The sequence below is a fragment of the Staurois parvus genome, unplaced genomic scaffold (assembly GCF_062004578.1).
Source record: "Staurois parvus isolate SC_StPar_1 unplaced genomic scaffold, SC_StPar_1.0 ptg000496l, whole genome shotgun sequence".
NCBI lineage: Eukaryota > Metazoa > Chordata > Amphibia > Anura > Ranidae > Staurois > Staurois parvus.
The window spans coordinates 1,091,274-1,116,591 of record NW_028318292.1 but is presented as its reverse complement, the minus strand read 5'-3'; the positions used below and the strand labels follow the sequence as shown (position 1 = coordinate 1,116,591).

The following is a 25,318-nucleotide window of genomic DNA, read 5'->3' as shown; positions in this document are numbered from 1 at the left end:
GGTCCTGGTGCTTGCTGGACTTTCTTGGGTGCCCTGAAGCCTTCATCACAACAGTTGAACCTCTCTCCTTGAAGCTCTTGATGATCCGATAAATGGTCAATTTAGGTGCAAACTTAGTAGCAGCAATATCCTTGCTTGTGAATCCCTTGTTGTACAAAGCAACGATGACTGCACGTGTTTCCTGGCAGGTAAATAAAATTTGTGTTATGCTCAAAACTTTTGACCAGGGCTGTACACACACACAGTATATATACTGGGCTACTGGGCTTGGTGCTCCGAGCCTTCAGGCATTAAGCCCGAGAAATCTGTTGTCACCACAATGTTCTTAACAGCTGGGAAATCGGATAGAGGTAAATTGTTCGAGTTAAAGGCGAGGGTGAATCTTAGATAAATTCCTAAGACCTTTAATCTGTGTTACAAATCCTACTGAATGCTTTATACTGAAACTTAGTTGGCAGGAAGAAAAGCGGGATTACCATCTATTATCTGACTGGAAAGATGAGTATGTAGGTCAGCGTCTTCCTCCACCAGACACAGCAGAAAACATGGGATTCATGGTTTTTTTCTACCGCCTCACCTGGACATCTGCTCCTCCTACTTCACACCGAAATATCTGCCCCTCCTACTCCACACCTGTACATCTGCCCCTTCTATTTCACACCTGGACATCTGCTCCTCCTACTTCACACCCGAATATCTGCCCCTTCTACTCCACACCTGAACATCAGCCCATCTTACTACTCCACACCTGCACATCTGCCCCTCCTACTTCACACCCAAATGTCTGCCTCTCCTACTTCACACCTGAACATCAGCCCCTCCCACTCAACACCTTAACATCAACCCCTCTTACTACTCCACATCTGGACATCTGCCTCGACCACTCCATACTTTCTACATCTGCCTCCACCACTCCACACCTGGACATCTGCCTCCACCACTCCACACCTGGACATCTGCTCCACCACTCCACACCTGGACATCTGCCCCTCCTTCTCCACACCTGCACATCTGCCCCTCCTTCTCCACACCTGCGCATCTGCCCCTCCTTCTCCAAACCTGCACATCTGCCCCTCCCTCTCCAAACCTGCACATCTGCCTCTCCTTCTCCACACCTGCACATCTGCCCCTCCTTCTCCAAACCTGCACATCTGCCCCTCCTTCTCCACACCTGGACATCTGCCCCTCCTTCTCCACACCTGCACATCTGCCCCTCCTTCTCCACACCTGCACATCTGCCCCTCCTTCTCCAAACCTGCACATCTGCCCCTCCTTCTCCAAACCTGCACATCTGCCCCTCCTCCACACCTGCACATCTGCCCCTCCTCCACACCTGCACATCTGCCCCTCCTCCAAACCTGCACATCTGCCCCTTCTTTTCCACACCTGCACATCTGTACCTCCTCCACACCTGCACATCTGCCCCTCTTTCTCCACCCCTGCACATCTGTACCTCCTTCTCCAAATCTGCATATCTGCCTCTCCTTCTCCATACCTGGACATCTGCCCCTACTACTCCACATTTATACATCTGCCCCTCCTTCTCCACACCTGCTCCTACTACTCCACACCTGCACATCTGCTCCTACTACTCCACACCTGCACATCTGCCGCTCCTTCTCCACATCTGTCCCTCCTTCTCCACACCTGCACATCTGCCACTCGTTCTCCACACCTTTACATCTGCCCCTCATTCTCCACACCTGGACATCTGCCCCTCGTTCTCCACACCTGCACATCTACTCCTACTACTCCACACCTGGACATCTGCCCCTCGTTCTCCACACCTGCACATCTACTCCTACTACTCCACACCTGGACATCTGCCCCTCGTTCTCCACACCTGGACATCTGCCCCTCGTTCTCCACACCTGCACATCTACTCCTACTACTCCACACCTGGACATCTGCCCCTCGTTCTCCACACCTGCACATCTACTCCTACTACTCCACACCTGGACATCTGCCCCTCGTTCTCCACACCTGCACATCTACTACTACTCCACACCTGGACATCTGCCAAAGTTAGCCCAATGTAACTATGTACTAATATCTATATTTAAAATACACAGTCACCAACTCTTCAGCCTCTGGGATCACTTACTCACTTAGCCACAGGATCATCGGTTGCCTCCTACTGATGTCCACCAAGCTCTACCTAGTGAGTGAGATGTAGACTCATACCACCATAGGATAGCTGGACTCTTTCCCACCATCTTCATCCTCGCTCTCTCTAATAAACGTCTCCAGACCCAACTTGATCCCTGGACTCAAGCTTGCAAATAGGTGCCCCAGGTAAGCCTAGCTGGGACTTCATTGTCTTCCCAAAGGCTTCTTATAGAAAGCTAACCCAAGGGCACAGCCCCCCTAGACGGGTCTCCTCCAGCAGGACTGGATCCAGGAGCTCTTCACCCTGCTGCTCTGACCTCAGGCTCTTTATGGGCTCTCACCACCAACTGGGCACACCTCCCCAGGGATTGGCTGAAGTCCCATAAATATTCAGGCTGTATACCCTGTTTTTCCTCCTGCTATGATTCTAGAATCCTGTAGAAGACAGGTGGAAGTAACAGAGCAGCAGCAGCCTGTGAGACAGTGAGCAACCCTAATTAATCAACCCCTTCTCCTCTGCTTACAGTGGAGCCAGGTACATTTACCTAGCAGCCTATTCTACTCTTGGAGTGTGATACACAGTTACATTTTCAGGACAGGTTTTCAGAGTCTACCACCTTTTTTTAAGGCAGTGGTCTCCAAACTTTTGTTTGCCTTTATCTGGCCTTCAGGACACTATTCCTCCCAGTAACACCAATGATGGGGCACTATTCCTCCCAGTAACACCAATGATGGGGCACTATTCCTACCAATGACACCAATGATGGGGCACTATTCCTACCAATGACACCAATGATGGGGCACTATTCCTACCAATGACACCAATGATGGGGCACTATTCCTCCCAGTAATACCAATGATGGGACACTATTCCTCCCACTGATACCAATGATGGGACACTATTCCTCCCACTGATACCAATGATGGGACACTATTCCTCCCACTGATACCAATGATGGGACACTATTCCTCCCACTGACAACAATGATGGGGCACTATTCCTCCCAGTAACACCAATGATGGGGCACTATTCCTCCCAGTAATACCAATGATGGGGCACTATTCCTCCCACTGATACCAATGATGGGGCACTATTCCTCCCACTGACACCAATGATGGGGCACTATTCCTCCCACTGATACCAATGATGGGGCACTATTCCTCCCACTGATACCAATGATGGGGCACTATTCCTCCCACTGACACCAATGATGGGACACTATTCCTCCCACTGACAACAATGATGGAGCACTATTCCTCCCACTGATACCAATGATGGGGCACTATTCCTTCCACTGACACCAATGATGGGGCACTATTCCTCCCACTGACACCAATGATGGGGCACTATTCCTCCCACTGATACCAATGATGGGGCACACGTTCTCCTACTGACACCAATGATGGAGCACTATTCCTCCCACTGACACCAATGATGGGGCACTATTCCTCCACTGATACCAATGATGGGACACTATTCCTCCCAGTAACACCAATGATGGGGCACCATTCCTACCAATGACACCAATGATGGAGCACTATTCCTCCCAATGATACCAATGATGGGGCACTATTCCTCCCACTGACACCAATGATGGGGCTCTATTCCTCCCAGTAACACCAATGATGGGGCACTATTCCTCCCACTGATACTAATGATGGGGCACTATTCCTCCCACTGACACCAATGATGGGGCACTATTCCTCCCAGTAACACCAATGATGGGGCACTATTCCTCCCACTGACACCAATGATGGGGCACTATTCCTCCCACTGACACCAATGATGGGGCACTATTCCTCCCAGTAACACCAATGATGGGGCACTATTCCTCCACTGATACCAATGATGGGGCACTATTCCTCCACTGATACCAATGATGGGACACTATTCCTCCCAGTAACACCAATGATGGGGCACTATTCCTCCACTGATACCAATGATGGGGCACTATTCCTCCCACTGACACCAATGATGGGGCACTATTCCTCCACTGATACCAATGATGGGACACTATTCCTCCCAGTAACACCAATGATGGGGCACCATTCCTACCAATGACACCAATGATGGGGCACTATTCCTCCCAATGATACCAATGATGGAGCACTATTCCTCCCACTGACACCAATGATGGGGCACTATTCCTCCCAATGATACCAATGATGGGACACTATTCCTCCCACTGATACCAATGATGGGGCACTATTCCTCCCACTGACACCAATGATGGGGCACTATTCCTCCCACTGACACCAATGATGGGGCACTATTCCTCCCATTAACACCAATGATGGGGCACTATTCCTCCCAGTAACACCAATGACGGGGCACTATTCCTCCCAGTAACACTAATGATGGAGCACTATTCCTCTCACTGACACCTATGATGGGGCACTATTCCTCCCACTGACACCAATGATGGGGCACTATTCCTCCCACTGACACCAATGATGGGGCACTATTCCTCCCACTGACACCAATGATGGGGCACTATTCCTCCCAGTAACACCAATGATGGGGCACTATTCCTCCCACTGACAACAATGATGGGGCACTATTCCTCCCACTGATACCAATGATGGGACACTATTCCTCCCACTGACACCAATGATGGGGCACCATTCCTCCCACTGATACCAATGATGGGACACTATTCCTCCCACTGACACCAATGATGGGGCACTATTCCTCCCACTGATACCAATGATGGGGCACTATTCCTCCCACTGATACCAATGATGGGGCACTATTCCTCTCACTGACACCAATGATGGGGCACTATTCCTCCCACTGATACCAATGATGGAGCACTATTCCTCCCACTGATATTAATGACAGGGGGCAATTCCTCCCAATGATGAAGGGCAATTCCTCCACCTGATACCATCAACCAGGCACTATTCCTCCAACTGACACCATTTTGTACTCTCGCTATTCACTGTCCAGCCCCTCTAAAGTCTGTTCTAAGATAAGATCAGTGTCTCTTTGAAGTTACATGGAAGAGGTAGGCCTTGAAAGGTTGTCCTGAAAACAAAAGATAGAACTCAACTAAAATTTGGTTGAAGCAGTAACTAAGAATGGGAAGACGTTGGACATGGAGCTTGGGGTTCAGCAGAGGATGGAATTACGACGGGTTGTGGCGGTTTTACAGAATCCAGTTATTGGATGAAGCAGCACACAGAACAACCATCACTTCTCCAGCTGCTGCTTAGTGTCGTTCTTCTCTGTAGTGCTCTTGTCGGAATGTCTTTTTCAGGAGATTTTATTGTATGTCTCTTGCATGTCTAGACAGTGCTACAAGATGAATTTTGTGCCGCACCGAGATCTAGTGAACATCGTACTTGGCTCAGTAATCAGGGCTAAGAGCTTATTCAAGGACACAGCAAGGGCGCTGCAACAAGCTGGACGATAAATGAACAGCAGATATAGGAAGCACACAATTGAGAAGAGCTCACAATAGACCTTCCTGCATTGTAACCACTAGAATTATGATTCTCTACGAGGCGAGGAACGTCTGGAGATTTTCCTTTAACACACACACTTCAATCTGCAATTGATATGTGTTCTAAATGTGTCATAAGGATGCTTCACACAGATTTTGGAGGAACAGCTGAAGACGTGAGACTTCCAGGCGCAAAGTATTTTATTCTCTCCGTTTATATAACTGCAAATTTCTGGCATCTGGGCTCCAAGTAATTGTTGGGTTTCCTTTACCCTAGAAAAGTCAGGCCGTTCCAGTGTAGGGGTCGATCATTCCAGTATTGCGTATTCCAGGGGCGGACTGACCATTTGGAAACTCGGGCACTGCCTGAGGGCCCGGGGTCAGTAGGGGGCCCCCATGAGATGCCCCTGGTACCTTTTTCATAGGCTTTTTTGAGTTTGGGCAAGGACACAGTGGCCCCATGATCCCCTATTGCCCGGGGGCCCCATGAGTTGTCAGTCCGCCCCTGGTGTATTCTTTCACCCCTTCCAGTCCGGACACTTCCCCCCCCTTCCAGTCCGGACACTTTCGCCCCCCCTTCCAGCCCGGACACTTTCACCCCCCCTTCCAGCCCGGACACTTTCCCCCCCCCTTCCAGCCCAGACACTTTCCCCCCCCCTTCCAGCCCGGACACTTTCCCCCCCCCTTCCAGCCCAGACACTTTCCCCCCCCCTTCCAGCCCAGACACTTTCCCCCCCCCCTTCCAGCCCAGACACTTCCCCCCCCCCTTCCAGCCCGGACACTTTCCCCCCCCTTCCAGTCCGGACACTTCCCCCCCCCCCCTTCCTATTCAGGCCAATTTTCAGCTTTCAGCGCTATCACACTTTGAATGACAATTGCGCAGTCATGCAACACTGTACCCATATGAATGTTTTAGCATTTTTTGAGACAGATAAAACTTTATTTTGGTGGTATTTATTCCCACTGGGATTTTTATTTTTTTTTTGCTATATAAATGAAAAAGTCCAAAAATTCTGAAAAAGTGTTTTTCTTATAAAATTTTGCAAATAAATAATATTTCATCATAAATCTTGGCCAAAATGTATTCAGTTATCTTGTTAGTAAAAAAAATAACCCAGATTAGTTTATAACCAAAAATTCTAATTAAAAAAAAGGTTTTTACATTTTTATATATTTTTTTATATTATTATTTATTTATTTGTTTTACATACTGTCACCCTAGCAGTACAGTATCACCATGGTGACACTGTACTACTTGTGGGGGGTGGTGAAGATTTTTAAAAAATAAATAATCTTTCTTCATAAATCTTGGCCACAATTTATTCAGTTATCTTTTTAGCAAAAAAAAAAAAATAACCCAAATTAGTTTATAACCAAAAATAATAATTTTTAAAAATTGTTTTTTACATTTTTTTTTTGTTATATTATTTGTTTTTAACATACCGTCCCCCTAGCAGTACAGTGTCACCATATTGTAGTGTCACTGTACTACTTGTGGGGGTTGATGAAGATTTTTTTTTTTTTTTGCACTGATTGCTTTTACACCCATAAAGGCTGTAAAAGCAATCATTTCTCCTTCTTTCTGGCTGCATTCTTGCAACCATTGAGAAATACAGTGTGAGCTGTGATTGGTCACAGCTTGTCACATGGTACAAGACTGTTGTGAATAGCCCTGTACCATGTGACCTCTGTGATCATTCACAGATTTCACTCGCAGTAATCAATGATGTCAGAAGTGACATCTTTCTTACTACTCTTCATGTGATCACTGATTGGCCAATCAGTGATCACATGATCGGGACCTCGCACAGAGGTCCCATACGACGATTGGTTCTCTACTGTGTCTGGAGGACACAGCGGGCATCGGATCGGGGTGCTGCACGCTCCCAGGGAGCGCGCACAAGCAGGAGGCTGGGAGGCTTTTATAAACGGCCACCCACTCCTGCACTGCCACCATCCGGCCGTTTATATACAGTGGCCGGACGGGGGGTGGTTAACTACTTCACCTCCAGAAGATTTTACCCCCTTCATGACTGGGGCATTTTTTGCTATTCAGCGGGTATGGAAGATTTGTGGAATAGACTCCCTCCAGAGTTGGTTGTGGCCAGCTCAGTGGATTGCTGTAGGAAAGTCCTGGATTCTTTCTTGGATACACAGAATATAACATTTATAGGGAAAGTTGATCCAGGGAATATCCGATTGCCTCTCGGGGGATCAGGAAGGAATTGTTTTCCCTGCAGGAGCAAATTGGATCGTGCTTTGCTGGGTTTTTTTTTGCCTTCCTCTGGATCAGCTGTGGGTGTAGGATTATAACTTTTTTTTTTTTTCCTATGGTTGAACTGGATGGACTTTTGTCTTTCTTCAGCCAGACTAACTATGTAACTGTGTAACAGCAGAAGATCCCTCCCATCATCAATTGATCCCCCAAGAACAATAGGTCCCTCCGTCAGCAGCAGATACCCCACAGCAACAATAGATCCGCCAGCATCATTGGACCCTTCAGTACACCCCAGCACCCTTTACCAATACATACATTCATTGCTGGAGGTGACGCAACTTGGGTGTGGTGGCATTCGGTCATGTTGTTTCCAATAGATTATTATCTCTATACTCAACTGTGGGTGTAGGATTATAACTTTTTTTTTCTATGGTTGAACTGGATGGATTTTTGTCTTTTTTCAGCCAGACTAACTATGTAACTATCTCCTATATGTTTGCCAAGATCCCTCTTCTAGAATTTACACAACAAAATACCCCCAATTGTATGGGAATTTAGAAACCGTGTTAAAAAAAAAAAATCACAAAATAGTCTTTATTATAATAGTATCTAAAAAGTATAAAACATGATATTTTACATTGTTATCCATGCAGTATTGTTACCGAACAACACATAACAATTTATTATATAAGCAGGGACTCTATACTGAATATCCGATGCATTCGGGACAACAGCTCCTTCTTCAGAGGAAACTCTGTATACAATATGATATATTCAATTAAATATATAGTTACATAGTTAGTCTGGCTGAAAAAATACAAAATCCATCCGGGTGAACCATAGAAAAAAAAAGTTATAATCCTACACCCCCAGTTGAGTATAGAGATAATAATCTATTGGAAACAACATGACCGAATGCCACCACACCCAAGCGCCCCTTTTCAGATGGAAAAAAAGAAAGGAGACTCCATGTCACCCAAGATCCACCACAGGCAGACATTGGGATAGCCTGTTTAGATGAGAAAAGACACAAAAAAGGGGCGGGGCACAAAAATTGTATGTTTCAAAATTGGAGAAATGTTCCTCACAATATCCCCCCCACAAAGAAATCTGTGGTTCAGATATCGTCAAAGCAGAAAGTAGCATGCGCTGTTCACCGGTCAAAGAGTGACTCCTTGAGCGGTGAAAACCACATGGTCCTTTCCTCTGTTTAGATGTGAGGAAAGACGCAAAAAAGGGGGGGGGGGAGGTGTGAAAATTATATGTTTCACGACTGGAGAAATCTTCCTCACAATACCCCCCCCCCCACAAAGGAAATCTATGTGGTTCAGGTAGCGTCAAAGAGGAAAGGAGCATGTGGAATTCACCAGTCAAGGAGCCACTCCTTGACCGGTGAACTCCACATGGTCCTTGATTCTGTTTAGATGAGAAAAGGCGCAAAAAAAAAGGGGGGGGGGCACGAAAATTCTGTTTCACAATTGGAGAGATCTTCCTCATAATATGCCCCCCACAAAGAAGACTATAGAACCAAAAATGGTAAAGCGGGGGAATGCAGTTCCCGCCCCTCCAGCACTGAATGTATGCAATGGCAAGGGGTCTACTGCTGCTGGGGAGGTCTATTATTGCTGGTTGGGGATCTATTGTTGCTGGGGGTCTTAGGTTTCAAGGAAGTCAGTTGTTGCTACAAGGGATCTACTGTTGAGGGATGGATCTGTTGTTGCCAACTGCTGGAGGGACTATAGATGCTGGCTGCAGTGAGATCTGTTGTTGCTGCCAGGGGTCTATTGTTGCTTGGGGGATACTTTGCTGCAGGTGGTCAATTGTTGCTGTGGGGGGCTATTGATGCTGACTGCTGGGGGATGTATTCTCACTGAAGGGGGTCTATTTTTTGGGGGGGTCTACTGTTGCTGGGGAAGTCTATTATTGCTGGTTGGGGATCTATTGTTGCTGGGGGTCTTATGTTTCAAGGAAGTCAGTTGTTGCTAGAAGGGATCTACTGTTGAGGGATGGATCTATTGTTGCTAACTGCTGGAGGGACTATTGATGCTGGCTGCAGGGAGATCTGTTGTTGCTGCCAGGAGTCTATTGTTACGTGGGGGGGTATTTTGCAACAGGTGGTCCATTGTTGCTGGGGGGTCTATTGATGTTGACTGCTGGGGGATGTATTGCCATGGAAGGGGATCTATTTTTGTGGGAGGTCTACTGCTGCTGGGGAGGTCTATTATTGCTGGTCGGGGATCTATTGTTGCTGGGGGGTTAGGTTGCAAGGGAGTCAGTTGTTGCTAGAAGGGATCTACTGTTGAGGGATGGATCTGTTGTTGCCAACTGCTGGAGGGACTATAGATGCTGGCTGCAGAGATATCTGGTGTGGCTGCCAGGGGTCTATTGTTGCTGGGGAGGAGATATTTTGCTGTAGGTGGTCCATTGTTGCTGGTGGGGAATCTACTGTTCCTGAGGGGGGGGTCTATTGATGTTGACTGCTGGGGTATGTATTGCCACTGAAGGGGATCTATTTTTGTGGGGGGTCTGCTTCTGCTGGGGAGGTCTATTATTGCTGGTCGGGATCTATTGTTGCTGGGGGTCTTAGGTTGCAAGGGAGTCAGTTGTTGCTAGAAGGGATCTACTATTGAGGGATTAATCTGTTGTTGCCAACTGCAGGAGGGACTGTTGATGCTGGCTGCAGGAGGATCTGTTGTTGCTGCCAGGGGTATATTATTGCTTGGGGGGGGGGGGTATTTTGCTGCAGGTGGTCCATTGTTTCTGGGGGGGATCTATTATTACTGGGGGTAGGGGTCTATTGTTGCTGGCTGCAGGGGATCTGTTTTACTGTTTTTCTTGTTATCGTTAACAAATTCCATACAAAGGACCAAGGAGCTGTGCTTGGAGGTGGGTAGGGGCGGAGACAAGGGGGAGTTCCTGCATCTATTCTCCTTAGAAAAGCAGCAAACTCAAATACTCCTTCTCTTGGGGATGGACCAGGGGCAGACTGACAACTCATGGGGCCCCTGGGCAATAGGGGATCATGGGGCCCCTGTGTCCTTGCCCAATCTCAAAAAAGCCTATGAGAAAGGTACCAGGAGCATCTCATGGGGCCCCCTACTGACCCCGGGCCCTCGGGTAGTGCCCAAGTTTCCAAATGGTCAGTCCGCCCCTGGGATGGACTCAGCTGGGGCTACATCTTGGGTGTCCTGGAATGCACACTCCTTGCTGCCCTCAACAGACTGGGGTAGCCGAAATGCACTGGATATAAAGAAAACAAATAGAGGGCGCGCCGGCCAAGTGCATTATCATCAAAAACATTGATTGAAATGATAAAAAATTGGCATCGTACTCACAACTGACATACATGTCAAAGGCACGTCACAGAGAACAGCACCGTCCAATCCACACTACATGTCCATCCGCAATGGGAACTCTGGACTTCTAACAGGCTAACGTGTTTCGAGGGCTTGGCCTCTTCTTCTGGTTGGCTCTGAGGAAGTGGCAAAGCCCTTGAAACGCGTTAGGCTGTTAGAAGTCCAGAGTTCCCATTGTGGATGGACATGTAGTGTGGATTGGACGGTGCTGTTCTCTGTGACGTGCTTTGACATTCAAGGAAGGTCCGGAGTGAAAAGGAAGAAGACCCGAATGAAGGGCCGGCATGACAGGGATTAAAGGGGGTTGGGGGACGAGAGTCCCATTAGCAAAAGGGGGAGTCCCCTTTCCACCCCTTCCGGTCCGGACGCTTTCATCCCCTTCCGGTCCGGACGCTTTCACCCCCTCCCGGTCCGGACGCTTTCACCCCCTTCCGGTCCGGACGCTTTCCCCTCCTTCCGGTCGCTTTCCCCTCCTTCCGGTCCGGACACTTTCCCCCCCTTCCTGTCCGGACGCTTTCACCCCCTTCCAGTCCGGACGCTTTCACCCCCTTCCAGGCCGGACACTTCCCCCCCCTTCCAGTCCGGACGCTTTCCCCCCCCTTCCAGTCCGGACGCTTTCCCCCCCTTCCAGTCCGGACGCTTTCCCCCCCTTCCAGTCCGGACGCTTTCCCCCCCTTCCAGTCCGGACGCTTTCCCCCCCTTCCAGTCCAGGCCAATTTTCAGCTTTCAGTTCTGTCGCACTTTGAATGACAATTGCGCGGTCATGCAACACTGTACCCATATGAATTTTTTTAGCATTTTTGTGAGACAGATAAAGCTTTATTTTGGTGGTATTTATTCATTTTTATTTTTTTTTGCTATGTAAATGTAAAGTCCCAAAATTTTGAAAAAAATGTGTTTTTCTTATAAAATTTTGCAAATAAATAATATTTCATCATAAATCTTGGCCAAAAATTATTCCGTTATCTTTTTAGTAAAAAAAAATAACCCAAATTAGTTTATAACCAAAAAATATAATTTTTAAATATTTTTTTTACTTTTTTTTATATTATTTATGTTTTTTGTTTTTTTTTTTACATACTGTCACCCTAGCAGTACAGTGTCACCATGGTGACCCTGTATTACTTGTGGGGGGTGATGAAGATTTTTTTTTTTTTTACACTGATTGCTTTTACACCCATAAAGGCTGTAAAAGCAATCATTTCTCCTCCTCTCTGGCTGCATTCTTGCAGCCATTGAGAAATACTGTGAGAGCTGTGATTGGTCACATGGTACAAGACTGTTGTGAATAGCCCTGTACCATGTGACCTCTGTGAGCATTCACAGATTTCACATGTAGTAAGCAATGATGTCACAAGTGACATCTCGCTTACTACTCTGCATGTGATCACTGATTGGCCAATCAGTGATCACATGATCGGGACCTCACAGAGAGGTCCTGTACGACGATCGGTGTTCCACTGTGTCTGTCTGGAGGAGACAACGGGCACCGGATCGCGGTGCTGCATGCTTCCAGGGAACGTGCACAAGCAGGGTGCGGGGAGGCCATTTATAAACATGGGCTGGATGGGAAGTGGGTAAGGAGGGAGCGGGTGGAGCTATAAGGGGTGGTCTGACAGGGTGTGGCGGGGGGGTCTTCAGTCTGAAGAGAGTTTTCACAAGGTAAACTCCCCCCCCCCCGCCCGTTGTTTTATGGTTTGTTTTGGCTAGTGACCCAGCTCTGAGGAAAGGGATTTGTCCCCAAAACTCGTCAGTAACCCGACCGCACTGACCGTCAGACACCCCGCCATTGTTACCTTTCTACTTTTACGCCATGTTTGTGTGTTTTCATCCATTTTACTTATACGTAAACCTTGGATAATGCACTAGGGGTGTGCGCCTCCCGTCTTCTCTTTTTTCCAGTTGTTGACAGGGGCAGACTGACAACTCATGGGGCCCCCGGGCAATAGGGGATCATGGGGCCCCTGTGTCCTTTCCCAAAGTCAAAAAAGTTTATGAAAAAGGTACCAGTGGCATCTCATGGGGCCCCCTACTGACCCCGGGCTCTCGGGCAGTGCCTGAGTTTCCAAATGGTCAGTCCGCCCCTGGTTGTTGATTTCGCTATCTGACCAGGGCAGCATCTCCGAAAAGGCTATCCATAGGCGATTTTGGTCCCGGTTCCCCTGACTTTCCTTTGGCATTTGATCCCTGGAGCGCTGGAGAGTATATTATGTTATCCGATTTAATTTTTTGAAGATCAAAATACTTGAAAAGCAAGAGATGCAATTGCACTTCAGTGGTTTTGTTCACAAAAGTCAGAAAATGTGTAAACTTGTAAAGTCCTGATAAAGTTCCGTGAAGAGTCAGAAATGAACTGCAAGGAGCTTCTGTGTGTTCCATGTCCATTGTTCACCGTCTTTTCTCTCTCTGCAGGATTGCCGGGGACACAAGCAGATCTGGATAAGAGGCGGCAAGTGTATGGAAAAAACTTCATACCTCCAAAGAAGCCAAAAACTTTCTTACAGCTAGTATGGGAAGCACTACAAGATGTAACTCTGATCATCCTGGAAATAGCAGCCATTATTTCACTTGGTCTGTCCTTCTACCGACCGCCTGGAGGGGAAACCGAAGGTAAGCTCTATGGCTGCTGATAGGTGTAACCAGGGGTGTATTTACCACAAGGCAAACAAGGAACTTGCCTAGGGCGGCATTTTTCAGGGGGGCAGCAACTTCCCCCCCAGAAGAAGAGATGAAAGAAGGGACACGCGTGCCATAGGAACCAGGTGGGATCCGAGAGAGGCTGCTTGTTGGTCTATGTATAGCCTGACTCTCATTCCTGGGGATGTCTAGAGCTGTGAAGATGAGTGTCCTTCTATCGCAGGGGGACAGTGGAAGGCTCTCCCAGGTGGGGGGCATTGGTGTTTTTGGTCAATGTCAGGCTCTCTGAGGGTGGTGTTGGTCGGTGTCCATGGGGGCAGATGATTTTTGTGTTGCCTAGGGGAGCACAATACCTAAATATACCACTGGATGTAACATGGAGCTTTATGAATGATACGCAAAACACATAGCGACCAACCAAAGATCGTATTTCCTGCTAAGTGTCTGTACTCTGGCAGTCCTACATTCTAGGTTTCTCCAGAAGGACATCCAGGTCTTCAACCACTTGCCATATTGTTCTCTTATTGCTGTGATGAGAGGTGCAGAATGTGAGAGGAGATTGTAGGCAGCTACAATCTACTTTCTCCACTGTAGTTGGTATTCGACCGGGGCTATTGTCACGATCTGGGTCAGGTTCAGAGACCAGTTGCTACAGCAGTTGTAAGGCTTACCTGAAACCAGCAGGATTGGTACACCAGCGGCCCACCCCGGGAATGACGCAGGCTCACCTGAAGTGCGGGGTCTAAGCATCCACCGGTCTTCCCCAGAGCTCCTAATGGTGGAGATGGATTTGGCTGCGTGTGAATGCCAGGTCGCAGATCTCAGGATCACCCCACCAGGGAATGAGTAGGCTGGAAACCAAGAGCGGATCAAACAGTTCAGGGATCAAACAGAAGCGGAGTCAGTCACAAGCCAAGGATCGGTCACCAATGGTAGTAGATAGGATGAGGCAGAATCGTAGTCAGTAGCAAGCCAAAGGTCGGTAACGTAGAAGAAGGCGGCAGCAGGAACAGTAAGCAGGATATTGGCTGGTAAGGCACAATAATCTGGCAACCAGGAAGTGCAGAGACATGGCTTTTATAGGAAGTTCATGGGAGGAGCAAGGAGTTCAAGGTTCAAGACAAAACAGGGAAAAGGCAGGATCATCCAAAGAATTGTCAAGCATTCCAGGTGGCTCAGCGAGAAGAAACACTGTCTCTCACCGCAGAAGGCCCAGGTTCGATTCCAGGCTCTGACAGTACGCCCTTCCTCACAGGATGTCCCCTGGATGTCTTAGGACCAGGCTTGTGGGGAAACCTCTGGTGGAATTCTCTTGTTAGTCTAGGACAGTGGTGGGCAACCTTTTTTTTCAACTGAGCCAAATCTCGCCAAAACCACGATTGAAATTTATTTTGAGAGCCACATTTTTAAAACTGAAAATACATAGGATGGTACACTGTTTTTAGTTTCAATAGGTTTTTATAGTAATTCATCCCCCATAGTAATTCATCCCCCATATAGTAATTCATCCCCCATATAGTAATTCATCCCCCATAGTAATTCATCCCCCATATAGTAATTCATCCCCCATAGTAATTCATCCCCCATAGTAATTCATCCCCCATATAGTAATTCATCCCCCATATAGTAATTCATCCCCCATATACTAATTCATCCCCCATAGTAATTAATCCCCCATATAGTAATTCATCCCCCATAGTAATTCATCCCCCATATAGTAATTCATCCCCCATAGTAATTCATCCCCCATATAGTAATTCATCCCCCATATAGTAATTCATCCCCCATATAGTAATTCATCCCCCATAGTAATTCATCCCCCATATAGTAATTCATCCCCCCCATAGTAATTCATCCCCCATATAGTAATTCATCCCCCATATAGTAATTCATCCCCCCTATAGTAATTCATCCCCCATATTAATTCATCCCTCATATAGTAGTAGTAAGTAAGTAGCAAGTAGTAAGCCAAGTCCCCCCCGTGTCAATTCACTTACCTTTGCTCCGCGCGTTCCTCTCGCCGTGTTCCCGCGCCGTTCCGGTCTTCAGTGCGGACTGTGAGAGGAGCCTAGCTCCTCTCACGTTCGTCACGCTGCCCCGCCTACACACATCCTGACAGCCAATCACTGGCTATCAGGATGTGAGTGGCAGCGAGACTGGCCAATCATTGCATTTGAGCGCGCTGCCCTGGCAGTTTTTTTTTTGATCACGCTGAAGAGTCCCTGCCGCCCGAGAGGAGGGAGGGGAGCGGGCGCCCGGCACACAAGAGCCGCATTAAACCGTGTAAAGAGCTGCATGTGGCTCGCGAGCCGCGGCTTGTCGACCACTGGTTTAGGAGCATGAACATTTTCCTCAGGCTCCCAAGAATTTTCCTCTAGCCCATATCCTTCCCATTGGACCAGATATTGCAACTTTCCTCTAAACATCCTAGAATCAATAATCTTCTCCACCACATATTCTTCTTCGCCCTGTACCTCAACAGATGGAGGAGGTGGAAGAATTCTTCCAGAGAAAGGATTTTCATGAAATGGTTTGAAAAGCGATACATGAAAAACCGGTTGAATCTTCATACTGTCGGGAAGTTTTAAGCGAAAGGTAACTGGGTTGATCTGAGCAGAAATCTGAAAAGGACCAACAAACTTTTGACCCAACTTAGCAGATGGCACATGCACCTTCAAATTATTTGTTGATAACCAAACTTTGTCCCCCACATGAAACGTAGGAAGTGCTCTCCGGTGTCTGTCAGCAGCCTTTTTGTAATATTCCTGAGCTTCCCTCAAAGTCTCAATCAATTTCTCCTGAATCTCCTGCAATGTAGTTAGTCTGTTGGTAACAGCAGGAATTGAAGTTGAGATAGGGAGATCAGGAATAAAAACTGGATGATAACCGTTGTTTAAGTAAAAGGGACTTTGAGAGGTGGAACTATGTTTAGAATTGTTGTATGCAAACTCTGTAGTGGGAAGACAGTCCACCCAGTCATCCTGAAGATAAGTGACAAAGCATCGAAGATACTGCTCCATTGTTTGATTAGTTCTCTCAGTCTGACCATTAGACTGGGGATGAAAAGCAGAGGACAGATTGATTGTAACACCCAAGGCTGAGCAAAAGCTTTTCCAAAATTTCGAAGTAAACTGCACACCTCTGTCAGACACCACATCATCAGGGATTCCATGCAGTTTAAATACTTCTCGAACCATTAGTTCTGCAGTCTGTTCAGCAGTGGGCACCCCCTTCACTGGAACAAAATGGGCCATCTTTGTGAGACGGTCAACCACCACCAAAATGGTGGTCATTTCTTTTGAGGGAGGTAAATCTACCACAAAATCCATAGAAATAGACCCCCATGGTCTTGATGGAACAGGGAGTGGCTGAAGCAACCCCAAAGGAGAGGCTCGGGGAGTTTTATTGCGTGCACAGGTCAAGCATGAGGCCACATAGCGTTTGACATCCTTCTTGTACCCCGGCCACCAAAAGGAACGTGACAACAGTTCTTCGGTCTTAGTAACTCCAAAATGCCAAGCAAGTTTGGAATCATGAACCAACTTGAGAGCTTCCACCCGAACAGATTCAGGTACATAAAGATGATGTCCTTGAATCCAAAAGCCATTTTTATACACCAGGTTCATGTCCCTAGGAGGATCATTGAGAAGTGGGTCATTCTCATACCCCTCTTTGAGAAGACTCAAGAACGTCTTTGCACTTGTGGCCCCTAGGAAGTTTTTTTGTGTTAGGATGGAACATTCGGAGTTGCCCTCCAGGGGAGGCTCGGACAACATCCTTGATAAGGCATCAGCCTTACCATTCCTCGATCCCGGTCGATATGATATAACAAAATTAAATCTGGAAAAGAATAGAGACCAGCGAGCTTGTCTAGAAGACAATCTCTTGGCCGAACGAATAAATTCCAGATTTTTATGGTCCGTGAGAACATTTACAGAATGATTAGCCCCTTCTAGCAGATGCCTCCATTCAGAAAAGGCTTCCTTAATTGCCAGTAGCTCTTTATTCCCAATGTCGTAATTTCTTTCGGCTGAGGACATCAAATGGGAGAAGAAGGCACAAGGATCTTTTCACCCCTTCGCTGAGACAGGATCGCTCCCACGGCAGAATTGGAGGCATCCACTTCCACTGTAAAGGGTAGTTCAGGATCCGGATGTACCAAAATTGGTGCAGAAGTGAAAAGAGCTTTTAGTTTTTCAAACGCAGCTCGTGCCTCAGAGGTCCACACAAAGGGTACCCCTTTCTTTGTAAGCTGTGTGATTGGAGCTATCACTTTAGAAAAGTTTCTTATAAATTTTCTGTAAAAGTTGGCAAACCCAACGAAACGTTGAATTTCCTTAACGTTTCCAGGTGCTGACCAATCTACCACTGCTTTGATTTTCTCAGGATCCATGCTCACGCCCTCTGGAGAAATGATATAGCCTAAGAACTGGATCTGGGTTTGTTCAAACTAACATTTTTCCAATTTAATGTAGAGTCTATTCTTCCTTAATCTTTCAAAGACTGTGCAAACATGTTTGCGGTGCTCCTCCCAATTATTGGAAAAGATAAGGATATCATCTAGATAGGCAATCACAAATTGGTCCAACAGATCACGAAAAACATCGTTGACAAAATGTTGAAATGTTGCAGGGGCATTGCAAAGTCCAAACGGCATCACCAAGGACTCGAAATGTCCATGCCTAGTTCTGAAGGCAGTCTTCCATTCATCTCCTTGACGAATGCGGACAAGGTTATATGCCCCTCGTAGATCAAGCTTGGTAAAGATCTTGGCAGAGCGAAGTCTTTCCAACATTTCAGAGATCAAAGGTAATGGATAGCGGTTTTTAATAGTAATTTTATTCATGTCTCTGTAGTCAATGCATGGACGCAAGGTGGAGTCTTTCTTTTCAACGAAGAACAGGGCTGCCCCCGCTGGAGAAGTTGAGTGTCTAATAAAGCCCTTCTCCAAATTCTCATCGATCCACACCCTGAGTACTTTTAATTCAGGTTCCGAGAGATTGAAGAGGCGGCCAAAAGGTATTTCTGCCCCTGGGAGCAGCTCAATGGGGCAATCATATGGGCGATGAGGGGGTAATAGATCTGCATTCTTCTTGTCACAGACGTCCCGGAACTCATGGTAATGTGTGGGCAAGTCGTCATATGACTGGGTAGCCACTATATCACCTTGCGCTTCCTTGGTCGGCGATGAACTTGGTCGGCAAGGTTTTTTGCAATGTTTTTCACAGTGGGAGGACGTAAAATCTATAGTCCGTGCTCCCCAGTTGATGGAAGGATTGTGAGTGGAGAACCAAGGAATGCCCAGGATGATGGGAAACTTGGGTGATGTAATCAGCTGAAAGCTGATGGTCTCACAATGGTCAGCCTCAAACAACAGTTTCAGGGGGACCGTTTTATGGGTAACAGGTGCTGAAGATAAGGGTGACCCATCAACTGTCTCCATATCAATAGGGGTAAATGTGTCTCTTGCTTCAATATTATTGCTGTTGGCAAACTCTATATCCATAAAGTTCCCCCCCGCCCCGGAGTCCAGCATAGCTGAGATTTCGCGGCCCTCAAATACAAGTTTAATAGGGATAACAAAGTGAGAAAGTAGTGAGTTCACTTTATTCTCTTCAGAAATCAGTGGGGAGACAGACTGGCTTATAGAGTTTATGTGTTCAAGACAAAACAGGGCAAAGGCAGGATCATCCAAAGAATTGTCAAGGGAGCTGTCCAGCATTCCAGGTGGCTCAGTGAGAAGAAACACCATCTCTCACCGCAGAAGGCCCAGGTTCAATTCCAGGCTCTGACAGCTATACTTCAACTGGAGAGGAAAACAACAGAAACTAGGTTTCTCTATGGCTCCCTCTGTCCCCTGGAGCAGTGTTACTTGTTGGCACTGTATCCAGGTGACCCTAGTGGTCATCATGGGTCAAGGTTTTAGGTTCCTGCCCACAGGTTTTGGCGTACATTTTTTGGATTTTCTAGGTTTCTCTATGGTTCCCTCTGTCCCCTGGAGCAGTGTTACTTGTTGGCTGCACTGCATCCAGGTGACCCTGTTGGCCATCTTGGGTCAAGCAGATCCTTTTTAGGTTCCTACCCCCAGGTTTTGGCGCACATTTTGCAAAGTAGCTAGTGTAGGGAGAGATACACCGTCTGTCAGGGTCACCACTAGCGGTAGGGAGAGGTTTCAGAGGAGTTGGGAAAGTGTAGGTCCTACTTCTACACTTCCGAAAGGTCCTTTTTTGGGTTAGACCAGCCACATCGCACTCCACCTCTCTCAACAGGCATTGTCTTCAGCTCGGATCTACTACTACTGGCTCTCTGCTTCATTGACTGTGATTTCCCAATTGGGCGTTCTCCTCCTGGCTTGTTGTGATTGTACTGCAAGTTCTACAATATACCATTTTCTCCATCTTGGGATTCAGTGTCATTACTGGGCAGCACAGTGGCTAAATGGTTAGCACTTCTGCCTGGCAGTACTAGGATCATTTGTTCAAATCCCAACCATGGCACCACCTGGAGTTTGCATGTTCTCCCTGTGTGGGTTTCCTGTGGGTACTCTGGTTTCCTCCCACACTCCAAAGACATGCTGGTAGGTTAATTGGTTCCTGTCTAAATTGGCCCTAATATGTGAATGTAAGTTAGGGACTTTAGATTGTATGCCCCTTCAGGGTTAGGGACCAATGTGAATGTACAAAATATATATGCAAAGTGCTGCATAAATTGACAGCACAATAAATGTACCTGTAATAAATAAAATAATAAAAATTACTGACCTAACCAACTATGAAGACAGTATGTTCACCGGGAGACCTGAGTGAAATTTGCACACCAGGCCTCTCAAATTTCTCAACAGGAAACCTACAGTGATCAGGAGTCACAGCTTGTCACACTGCCACAAATTTGGAACATTTTAGATCTTTCCATTTCAATAGTGAGCTCACCAGAAACTCTATAGCAGGAATCTCCAAACTTTTTAGACAAAGGGCCAGTTTACTGCCCTTTAGACTTTAGGGGGGCTGGCCTGTGACCTTTGAGAGTAGAAAATGTCCCGATCTCAGTGGAGCAAAAACAATGCTCCATCTTTGGTGTCAGTGGGAGGAATTGTGCCACATCGTTGGTGTCAGTGAGAGGAATTGTGCCCCATCAGCGGTGTCAATGGGCCCCATTGTTGGTGTCATTGGAAGAAATTGTGACCCATCGTTGGCATTATTGGGAGAAATTGTGACGCATCGTTGTCATTATTGGGAGAAATTGTGACCCATAATTCGTGTCATATGGAAGAATAGCGTCACATCATTTGTGTCAGTAGGTACAATTATGCCCCATCATTGGTATCAGTGGGCCCCATTGTTGGTATCAATGGGAGGAAATGTGCCCCATCATTGGTGTCAATGGGGGAAATTATGCCCCATTGTTGGTATCAGTGGATGAAATAGTGCCCCAAGGGCCAGATAAAAGTAAGCAAAGGGCTGCATCTGGCCCTCGGGCTGCAGTTTGGAGACGACTGCTCTGTAGAGTTGGTGTTTCATTTGCTTTAAACTTGAACACCACGTGACTACACCTGGAGTTAAGAGATGGCAAAGGCAGGAGGAAATCAATACATTTGTCTTCCGGTCTTGTGTGTTTGCCCAAGAAAAGCAGGATGGAAGTGTCCTAGTGAACGGTATGACACTATTCTGCTTTACATTCTTTGGGTTCACTATAACAGATGGAGATTGTAGTGATTTTTTTGGCTTTTCTAGGTTTCTCTATGGTTCCCTCTGTCCCCTGGAGCAGCATTAATGTTGGCTGCACTGCATCCAGGTGACCCTAGTGGTCATCTTGGGTTAAGCCAGTGCTTCTCAATTATTTTCTGTCATGCCCCCCCTAGGAAGAAGAAAACATTTTGCGCCCCCCCGCGCGACTGTAAATAGTATAATTTGTCTATAAAATTGTTATAAGTAGGAATAGTGCCCCATCATTGGTGTCAGTGGGAGGAATAGTGCCCCATCATTGGTGTCAGTGGGAGGAATAGTGCCCCATCATTGGTGTCAGTGGGAGGAATAGTGTCCCATCATTGGTGTCAGTGGGAGGAATAGTGCCCCATCATTGGTGTCGGTGGGAGGAATAGTGTCCCATCATTGGTATAAGTGGGAGGAATAGTGCCCCATCATTGGTATCAGTGGAAGGAATAGTGCCCCATCATTGGTATAAGTGGGAGGAATAGTGCCCCATCATTGGTATCAGTGGGAGGAATAGTGCCCCATCATTGGTGTCAGTGGGAGGAATAGTGTCCCATCATTGGTGCCAGTGGGAGGAATAGTGTCCCATCATTGGTATCAGTGGGAGGAATAGTGCCCCATCATTGGTGTCAGTGGGAGGAATAGTGCCCCATCATTGGTGTCAGTGGGAGGAATAGTGTCCCATCATTGGTGTCAGTGGGAGGAATAGTGTCCCATCATTGGTGTCAGTGGGAGGAATAGTGCCCCATCATTGGTGTCAGTGGGAGGAATAGTGTCCCATCATTGGTGCCAGTGGGAGGAATAGTGTCCCATCATTGGTATCAGTGGGAGGAATAGTGCCCCATCATTGGTGTCAGTGGGAGGAATAGTGCCCCATCATTGGTGTCAGTGGGAGGAATAGTGTCCCATCATTGGTGTCAGTGGGAGGAATAGTGTCCCATCATTGGTGTCAGTGGGAGGAATAGTGTCCCATCATTGGTGTCAGTGGGAGGAATAGTGTCCCATCATTGGTATCAGTGGGAGGAATAGTGCCCCATCATTGGTGTCAGTGGGAGGAATAGTGTCCCATCATTGGTGTCAGTGGGAGGAATAGTGCCCCATCATTAGTATCAGTGGGAGGAATAGTGCCCCATCATTGGTATCAGTGGGAGGAATAGTGCCCCATCATTAGTATCAGTGGGAGGAATAGTGCCCCATCATTAGTATCAGTGGGAGGAATAGTGCCCCATCATTGGTGTCGGTGGGAGGAATAGTACCCCATCATTGGTGTCAGTGGGAGGAATAGTGCCCCATCGTTGGTGTCAGTGGGAGGAATAATGCCCCATCATTAGTATCAGTGACACCAATGATGCGGCACTATTCCTCCCACTGACACCAATGACACTTGCTGACCCCTGTTGCAGTATGGTGCTGCTGCAGCCAGCATATGTGGTTGCAGCAGCACCTCTGCACTGCACACTTACCGGCTTTTCCCTCACTCGATTTTCGCGGGTCCGCTCGGCTCCGCCTCCTCGCCTGTGATTGGCCGCCTGTGTACCTTTCCTGAGCTACAGTTCTGGCGGCCAATCACCGGTGAGGAGGCGGAGCCGAGCGGCAGGAGTGAGGGAGTGGCCGGAGTGACGGAAGGAGCAGCGCTTCCTGGATGGATCATCGTGGGAGCCAGGTAAGTGACAGCAGCCCTCTGCCCACCCCTGTACGCGCCCCCCTTGACAGAGCCTCGCGCCCCCCCTGGGGGGCGCGCCCCACTATTTGAGAGGCACTGGGTTAAGCAGACCCTTTTTAGGTTCCTGCCCCCAGGTTTTGGCGCACATTTTTTTTAATTTTCTAGGTTTCTCTATGGTTCCCTCTGTCCCCTGGAGCAGCGTTTGATTTTTGGTCTTTGTTTAGCTGAAACTGTAGGGCTGAGCATTAAACTACGCTGGCTACCTATATCATATTGCTTACTGCTGCTTAAAGGGAACTTCTGTCCTAAAGAGACAAAGATGACTTGTAGGCTGGTGCAGCTACACTGCAGGTGGTGCTCAACCGCAGCGGTACTGCAGAGGGAGAGGACGTCAAGAGGAACGTAGCTCCTGTATGGTTTCCTGGGTCACAGGGGCAGCTATCTGATTGGATGCTAGTGCTCCATGTGACTTGGGTCCAGTTGAGTCTACTTAAGACCCTGGTTTCCGGGCTTGTGGCTAGAGTAAAAACAGGTCTCCCTGGACGTTTCTGAACGATGGAAACTGACTGCTGGAAAACGTAGGTTAAAAAATGTCTGTTTAGCCGCGTTTGCATAACGCGTCTATGCGCGTTTGCGTTTAGAAGCGTTTTTTAAAGCTAAGCACAGGAGAACCTCCCAAATGCCCAGAATGCACTGAAAAGTGGTAAATTATTAACTATTTCAGACTGTTTCAGAGAAATACAGAGAGTAGAAGCAGAGACAGAAGTATGTGTTGAGATTAGCTGAGGTGTGAGTTGCTCATTAACATTTCTTTTGTTTCCAAGGGTGGGAAAGGTGTCTGGTGGAGGGAGTCATTAAGACCACCTGGCAGGAGGTCTTCATGAGGAATTTGAGGTGTGAATGGTCAGTAACATATCTTTTGCTTCCAAGGGTGGGGGAGGTCTGAGGTGTGAATGGTCACTAACATATCTTTTGTTTCCAAGGGTGGGGGAGGTCTGAAGTGTGAATTGGTCATTACTATGGGTGACAAGCTTGGTAGGAACATCCTGTGTTCAGTGTTTTGTCCATCTGAGTACCTTGAAAACTCTTTGCATGCATTTTTCATGATGAATAAAAGGCTCTGGACAGCATCGGGAACTGGAAGAGTTAAAAAGAATTTTCAAACACAAACGCTTATAAACGCGATTTGCTGCATTTTGCGTTTGAAACGCAAGTTGTGTTAAAAAAAACAACTGTAAACTCAAATGCCTGTAAACGACTGTAAATGACGATGTGTACATGGACACATAGGAGAACATTAGGGAGAGTTCAGGGGCTGCTGAAAAAAACGCTGAACATCTCCTAAACGTGCGATTATCAGCTGCGGTGTACATGAGCCCTTAGGATTAAGGTAGGGGTTGGTATTTGGTTACACCCAAGGGTTAAGGTAAAGGGTTACGTTAGTTTTAACATAACTGTAAAGCCAATTAAAAAAAAGTAACATGTCATACTTCCTGCTCTGTGTAGTAATTTTGCACAGAACAACCCAGATCCTCCTCTTCTCAGGTCCCCCGCCAGCGATCCCGGCCCCTCCCTCCTGTCAAGTGCCCCCACAGCAAGCAGGTTGCTTGTCCATTTACACACAAACGCAGCTCGGCCCCCATCCCTCCTCTCTCCGCATTGGCTCACTGGTTGTGATTGACAGTAGCGGGAGCCAACATCTCCCGCTGCTGTTTCAGCCAATGAGGAGGGAGAGACCCTAGACAGCGGAGGCTCTCGTGCACATCGCTGGATCGCAGTGGGGCTCAGATAAGTATTAGGGGGGATGCTGCACACAGAAGGATTTTTTTTTATCTTCATGCATAGAAAACCTAGGGCCTTTGCAATCACTTTAAAGTGGAGTTCCACCTGAAAAAAAAAAAATAAAAGTCAGCAGCTACAAAACCTGTAGCTGCTGACTTTTAAAATACAGTCACTTACCTGTCCCTCGGTCCGGCAATGTCCTCACCACCGCTGGTTTCACCGGCCATCTTCTCTCCCTGGTGCCGGCATCTTCAGTCTGGGCACCTGGCTGTGGCAGCTTTCGGTGAGAAGCGTTGAGCTTTGTGAATGGCCCTGTAGTCTTCTGGGACCTGTCCCATGTCCCAGAAGACTACGGGGAGGGAGACAACTTCCACTTCCGATCGCCTGGGCGACCACAG

At 47.4% G+C, this 25,318-nt stretch overlaps 1 protein-coding gene across 9 annotated transcripts in view; it reads left to right on the top strand.

Annotated features, from left to right (window-relative positions):
- Window positions 1-25,318, top strand: part of ATP2B2 (ATPase plasma membrane Ca2+ transporting 2) — a 161,877-nt gene that overhangs the window by 29,906 nt on the left and 106,653 nt on the right. For all 9 annotated transcript variants that reach the window (XM_089689766.1, XM_089689764.1, XM_089689770.1 and 6 more), the window contains exon 2: window positions 13,542-13,739. In XM_089689766.1, coding sequence (XP_089545892.1) covers window positions 13,542-13,739 — 198 coding nt within the window. The remainder of the gene's footprint in view (window positions 1-13,541; window positions 13,740-25,318) is intronic.